This window comes from Oncorhynchus gorbuscha, linkage group LG02, assembly GCF_021184085.1.
Source record: "Oncorhynchus gorbuscha isolate QuinsamMale2020 ecotype Even-year linkage group LG02, OgorEven_v1.0, whole genome shotgun sequence".
NCBI lineage: Eukaryota > Metazoa > Chordata > Actinopteri > Salmoniformes > Salmonidae > Oncorhynchus > Oncorhynchus gorbuscha.
In genome coordinates, this window is record NC_060174.1 from 13,546,297 (window position 1) to 13,554,308 (window position 8,012).

General features: G+C 39.4%; 1 protein-coding gene across 1 annotated transcript in view; it reads left to right on the top strand.

Annotated features, from left to right (window-relative positions):
* The first annotated feature begins 3,097 nt into the window (after positions 1 to 3,097).
* Positions 3,098 to 8,012, top strand: part of LOC123995668 (LIM/homeobox protein Lhx8-like) — a 15,666-nt gene continuing 10,751 nt past the window's right edge. Inside the window, exon 1 of the mRNA XM_046299328.1 lies at positions 3,098 to 3,275. Coding sequence (XP_046155284.1) covers positions 3,098 to 3,275 — 178 coding nt within the window. The remainder of the gene's footprint in view (positions 3,276 to 8,012) is intronic.

Sequence of the window (8,012 nt, forward strand, 5' to 3'; positions counted from 1 at the left end):
TTACACAAAAGCTGGAGTTTGAGATTGTGAAAACCAGTCAACATCCTCTCCTCTCAGGCTCTGCATGTGAAGGCCTGGGACTGTTCACCATACCAAATGATCTGTACTTTGTGGAGCATGTCCAGCATGGACCCCTGTCTAGTAGTGGGCAGTAGGGACAGTAGTGGAAAAGGTGGAACGTTTTAAGTTCCTCGGCGTACACATCACAGACAAACTGAAATGGTCCACCCACACAGACATTGTGGTGAAGAAGGAGGCTGAAGGAAATTTGGCTTGTCACCAAAAACACTCACAAACTTTTACAGATGCACAATTGAGAGCATCCTGTCGGGCTGTATCACCGCCTGATACAGCAACTGCCCTGCCCACAAACGTAAGGCTCTCCAGAGGGTAGTGTGGTCTGCACAACGCATCACCGGGGGCAAACTACCTGCCCTCCAGGACACCTACACAACCTGATGTCAAAAGAAAGCCAAAAATATCATCAAGGACATCAACCACCCGCACCGCTGCCTGTTCACCCCGCTATTATCCAGAAGGCAAGGTCAGTACAGGTGCATCAAAGCTGAAACTGAAAAACAGCTTCTATCTCAAGGCCATCAGACAGCCATCACTAACATTGAGTGGCTGCTGCCAACATGTGGCTGCTGCCAACATACTGGCTCAAATCTCTAGCCACTTTAATAATATAAAATTGGATGTAATAAATGTATCACTAGTCACTTTAAACAATGCCACTTTATATAATGTTCACATACCCTACATTACTCATCTCATGTGTATATACTGTACTCTGTACCATCTACTGCATCTTGCCTATGCCGTTCGGCCATCGCTCATCTATATATACATATTCTTATTCATTCCTTTACACTTGTGTGTATAAGGTTGATGTTGTGAAATTGTTAGATTACTTGTTAGATATAACTGCACAGTTGGAACTAGAAGCACAAGCATTTCGCTACACTCGCATTAACATCTGCTAACCCCGCGTATGTGACCGCCAGGAATGAAATTTGATTTGATTTAGATTTTTCCAAAGAACAAATACTCAGCAAATATGGTGATGTATTCAATCGGTCCGTTGAATCAGTACCTGGGGAGGTACATTTGGATTTGAATGAGAGCTACACTCCAGTCCAGTATGCTCCTCGCAATGTGCCCATTGCAATGAAAGTGGCTGTGAAGGCCCAGCTGGACAAGTACTATATAAGACCGATGGCCACATCTGTGACTGAACCAACCAGGTCGGGTTTGGTGACTCCTTGGCACCTGAGGTATACCAACGCAAGCAGCATGAGCTACAGGCTGGGCTCAAGGCCATTGAACCCATCGCTGATGATGTCCTGATCATAGGCTGGTTTGACACTGATGAAGAAGCAGAACACGACCACGATTTGAAGCTCCTGGTACTGATGGAGCACTGCCGATCAGTTAAGTTGCAGTTCAAGGTGAAAGACGTCCACTTTCATGGCCACATTCTCTCAGCTAAAGGCTTGAATCAGGACCCAGACAAAGTAATAGCGATCTCCAATATGCCAATATGTCTGATGCAAAAGGAGTGCAGCGTCTCATCGGCTTTGCAAACTATCTTGCAAAGTTCATGCCACACCTATCAGCAGTCTGTGATCCTCTGCACGGGATGCTGGACAAAGACACACCATGGCACTGCCTACCCAAACAAGAGGCCGTTGTGCAGTAGATGAAATCTCTGGTTTCATCCATGCCAGTGTTGCGCTACTATGATGTTACGAAAACTGTCACAATCCAGAGCGACTCCAGCCAAAGTGGACTTTGCTGCTTTGTGCAGGAAGGCGAGCCCATTGCATTTGACTCGAGAGCACTCACCCCTATCAAACAAAACTATGCACAAATTGAGAAAGAGCGGCTCAGCATCATTTGCTCCTACCAGCACTTCCATCACTACTTATATGGTCTAGAGCTGGTCATTGCTGAAACTGATCACAAACCGCTCATTGCCATATTCAGTAAACCTCTCCTCAACGCACCCAAGAGGCTTCAAAGCATGCTCCTGACTGCAAAACTTAATCCTGAAAGTTGTCTACAAGCTGGGACCAGAGATGTACATCAGCGATACACTGAGCAGGGTAACAGCACAATGTACAGGCAATGGCACTGCCTGTCAGCGACATAACATCTGTTCATGGCGGCAAGAACAACAAAATGTTCAACAGATCAATCAGGCAGACTACTTGAACATCACAGATCACCGCCCAGATCAGGTAACACACTGACAAGGACGGACACCTAGTCACTGAAGTTCATTGTTCTCACAGGTTGGCCGTACCTGAAAGAGGAGACACCTTTCACAGTGAGAGAATACTGGTCCCTTCGAGATGAGATCAGCGTGCAAAATGGCATCTTCTTCAAAAGGTCATTATCCCCAAATCACTATATCCAGAGATGCTTAACCACTCCAGTCACGTTGGAGGTGGCACATGTTACCGCCAGGCACGCAAAACATTATACTGGCCAAACACGGAGGCAGAAATTAAAAACGTTGTTAGCAGCTGTACCACATGCAAGATTATGCTAATGAACAGCAAAAGTAAACCATTATGTCACATGAACTGCCCACAAGGGCCTGGCAAATCGTCAGCATGGACTTATTCAGCCACAGACAGACAAAAGGACTATCTTCTCATCTTTCTCACTACTAAGACTTTAGAGAAATTGAACTGCTTCCTGACTTGTCTGCAGAGACGGTCATAAAGTTCAAGCTTTTCAACTCAGAATGGGAGTTTGACCATATGATCTCCTCTCCAAGGCACCCAAAGGCAAATGTCAAGATAGAATGACCTGTCATGACTGCAAAGAACCTGTTACCCAAGGCCTTGCATGACAGCAATGACCCCTGATAAAAACCTGTTACCCAAGGCCTTGCATGACAGCAATGACCCCTGATAAAACCTGTTACCCAAGGCCTTGCACGACAGCAACGACCCCTGGAAAGCCATCTTACAGTGGAGGAACACACCCACCGAAAACATGGACAGCAGCCGAGCGCAACGAATTCTGTCCAGACGTCTGAAGAGTACCATCTTCAGTAGCCAACAAGTTACTTGAGCCCTGTGTCATGGTTGGCATCACGGATGTACTGCACCACAAGAAGCAGCACGCTAAGTGCTTCTACAAACGGACTGCTCGAGACCTACCAGAGCTGGAGGTGGGTGAAACAATAAAGAGGAAACCGCTGCCGGGAGACCACACGGGACTTTGGAGAGTTGCACCACGCTCTTACCTGGTGGATGTCGGTGGCTCTCTCGTCGCAATCTGGTGAATGTGAGACAACTGCTGCTGAGGCTTCTCCCCCAACAAGTTCACCAGCTTGTGGCCCTAACTCTACCCCCGTCAGGGTGGGTCGGCTGTGTAAGCCACCGGACAGGCTTACTCTGTAAGCAAGGAACTGTGTTAAACTGTCCTCTGTTATAATAAATTTTCATTGGCCAAACACATTTTCTTATGGCTGCAATCCCGTTAACGGGATGATATGACAACAGCCAGTGAAAGTGCAGGGCGCCAATTTCAAACATAAAAATCTCATAATTGAAATTCCTCAAACATACATGTATCTCATACCATTTTAAAGCTAATCTTGTTGTTAATCCCACCACGGTGTCCGATTTCAAATATGCTTTACAGCAAAAGCACCACAAACGATTATGTTAGGTCACCACATAGCCACAGAAAAACACAGCAATTATTATTGTTACAACTTGGGGAAGCTAATGGGAGACGGTGTCGTCACATTACCATAACGCTATTTATATAATAGCCTCAGATATGAAGTTTACATCTAATTGTTGTATAAGATGAATGAGTGAGTATGATACTGTTTGTAAAATGGGGTGTAATATGATTTTGGACTGTTTAATGAAGGAAAATCCCATTCCCTTTTGATTTGAACTAAATCAGAGGACCGCCCCTGAGCCCAGTTAGGGTCAAGCATCCTGGGACAGCCCTTTCTGCAATTCCGAATAAAACCCAACTTTGAGAAATTATCACCAGACCATGTTTTTCTCCATTAGGAAAGGACGAAGGTTGTAGACGATTGCTGAATCTTTTAACCATACCACGTGGTTAAACTTTTAGACTATCGATACCAACAGAATAAGAACAAGTCTTTGATATTAATTACTAGTCTGCAGCTAGGAATTCGGTATCATTGAATGCGAAGAATAACAACCGCTGAAACATCCATTCTATAACGGATTAAGGAATGTCACTCTGAACAATCCACACTAACCACAATCGAGAGAGAGAGGGAGAGAGATGGACAATTCTGCAAAATAAACTAAACAAAACAGACAACCAACAATTTATGACGTTTGGAATGAGACTAACGTGAGGTAAAGTAAATAATTAATTAATCAGAAGACTATTGATCAGATATGAAAATATCTGAAGGGTTATATTGGGAAATTATAACCTTGTAATCTGAATATTTTTCCTTTGTGCCCCGACTTCCTAGTTAATTACAGTTACATGATTAATCAGTTGATATCGCGTAATACTAATTACAGAGAATCTTTGATAAAAACTACAAGTCTTCAATTTAATGATAGTAAAGACACGACACACTTTTCCAGCAAGTCAGTTTGTCAAATTTCTCACCTGCTATAGTTGCACCAATCAACTGTAAGGAATGTTATTGTGAAGTGGAAACATCTAGGAGCAACAACGGCTAGGGCCGTGAAGTGGTAGGCCACACAACTCACAGAACGTGACCGCCGAGTGTTGAAGCGCGTAAAGATAATCTGTGATCAGTTGCAACACTCACTACCGAGTTTCAAACTGCCTCTGGAAGCAGTGTCAGCACAAGAACTGTTCGTTGTGAGCTTCCTAAATGGGTTTCTATGGCCGAGCAGCCGCACACAAGCCTAAGATCACCATGTGCACTGCCAAGCGTTGGCTGGAATGGTGTAAAGTTTTCCGCCATTTGACTCTGGAGCAGTGCAAATGTGTTCTAGACGATTCGGTGCTTCCAACTTTGTGGCAACAGTTCGGGGAAGGCCCTTTACTGTTTCAGGATGACAATGCCCTGTGCACAAAGCGAGGTCCATAGATAAATGGTTTTGGAATAATATGTTCCATGAGCAGGTGTCCACAAACTTTCGATCATGTAGTATATTCTGCCATACAGCTGGATAGGTCATAGTTGAACATGAAACATTTGTTTCACCGAAAGTCATATATGCCATTGACTTAAAACGGAAAGATGAACCTTCCAACTTCAGAATAAAATAACAATAATCTGCAGAATGCTTTAGAGGTCAGTTTGAGAGACACATTTTTCTATGGGGAAATTTTTGATTACATCACCATGTGATGGTAGCCTAAGCTATACGCAGAATTTGATTGTAGAATGACAATTGACTATACGAAATACCCTTCAACAATCCTAGCAAGCTTTGTGCAGAATTACTATTCCAATATCATGTGAGATTTTGTCACGAAACATTTGTTAAAAACATGAGATACAGGCTCGAACAAAAGGTGATATTTTGGTGCGTCTTTTTAGTACAATAAATATTATATTTAGATACTACAAAGCCAGCCTATCATTACAAATGGCAAAATATAGTCATCTTAATTTGAATAAATGTTGTATTGTCAAATTCCCGTGCTATAAATTCAAATACGCCTATTGACTGGCCTGAACTTATGGTCAAAATGTTCTGTGCCATTTCCCATTTATTTTTTTTAATCGAAAGGGATTTAATTTAAAGAAACATTTCGGGAATTCATTTAAATGCCTTTACAAAGATCAAATACTCAAAAACAATTACAGGCCTATAACTATAGGTGAATATATCAGGGAGGAGCGGCTAAAGCACACAGGAAAATACGAATTATGTTCCGCCCTCAAGAAAACGAAATCTTCTGGTTTGGTATATAGCCTACAGCCAGAAGTAACTAGGAGTTGGAGACAAAAGGAATGATCTTATCACACTCGTTAAACATCTCTTAAAAGGGATAGGCTATTGAGCGTTTTCAACTGTCAAGAAGTTACTATTTGGGGTTGCTTTTCGCATTTACGCACAGTCATAATTGAGATGCACTGGAAAAGTAAACATAAACTGGAATGTTACAATGTTGTTGACGAGAATGAAAACGGATCTATGTTGATGTCTAAAAATGGGGTAAGTTCCACTTTTTTTATAGGTCTACTTCAAAGAGAGATGAAGTGTGTCAAACATTATCCTGCTTTCCACCGAACAAGAATTGTGCCATCATTTCAGGGCAGCTGGCAAAGCTATAGGTTTATTATTAAACGTATTTAGCTATAGTTTTTTTATGAAACATATATAGGTTTATTAGGACACATATATAGCTGTAGGTTTATTATGAAACATATATAGCTGTAGGGTTATTACGAAACAGATATAGCTGTAGGTTTATTAGGAAACATATATAGCTGTAGGTTTATTATGAAACAGATATAGCTATAGGTTTATTAGGAAACATATATAGCTGTAGGGTTATTATGAAACATATATAGGTTTATTAGGAAACAGATATAGCTGTAGGTTTATTATGAAACAGATATAGCTGTAGGTTTATTAGGAAACATATATAGCTGTAGGTTTATTATGAAACACATAGGTTTATTAGGAAACATATATAGCTGTAGGTTTATTATGAAACACATATAGGTTTATTAGGAAACATATATAGCTGTAGGTTTATTATGAAACACATATAGGTTTATTAGGAAACATATATAGCTGTAGGTTTATTATGAAACACATATAGGTTTATTAGGAAACATATATAGCTGTAGGTTTATTATGAAACACATATAGGTTTATTAGGAAACATATATAGCTGTAGGTTTATTATGAAACACATATAGGTTTATTAGGAAACATATATAGCTGTAGGTTTATTATGAAACACATATAGGTTTATTAGGAAACATATATGGCTGTAGGTTTATTATGAAACAGATATGTTTATTATGAAACATATATAGCTGTAGGGTTATTATGAAACACATATAGGTTTATTATGAAACATATATAGCTGTAGGTTTATTATGAAACACATATAGGTTTATTAGGAAACAGATATAGCTATAGGTTTATTATGAAACATATAGCTGTAGGGTTATTATGAAACAGATATAGGTTTATTAGGAAACATATATAGCTGTAGGTTTATTATGAAACATATATAGCTGTAGGGTTATTACGAAACAGATATAGCTGTAGGTTTATTAGGAAACATATATAGCTGTAGGTTTATTATGAAACATATATAGCTGTAGGTTTATTATGAAACAGATATAGCTATAGGTTTATTAGGAAACATATATAGCTGTAGGGTTATTATGAAACATATATAGGTTTATTAGGAAACATATATAGCTGTAGGTTTATTATGAAACAGATATAGCTATAGGTTTATTAGGAAACATATATAGCTGTAGGGTTATTATGAAACATATAGGTTTATTAGGAAACAGATATAGCTGTAGGTTTATTATGAAACAGATATAGCTATAGGTTTATTAGGAAACATATATAGCTGCAGGGTTATTATGAAACATATATAGGTTTATTAGGAAACATATATAGCTGTAGGTTTATTAGGAAACATATATAGCTGTAGGTTTATTATGAAACACATAGGTTTATTAGGAAACATATATAGCTGTAGGTTTATTATGAAACACATATAGGTTTATTAGGAAACATATATAGCTGTAGGTTTATTATGAAACACATATAGGTTTATTAGGAAACATATATAGCTTTAGGGTTATTATGAAACACATATAGGTTTATTAGGAAACATATACAGCTGTAGGTTTATTATGAAACACATATAGGTTTATTAGGAAACATATATAGCTGTAGGTTTATTATGAAACACATATAGGTTTATTAGGAAACATATATAGCTGTAGGTTTATTATGAAACATATATACCTATAGGGTTATTATGAAACACATATACCTATAGGGTTATTATGAAACACATATACC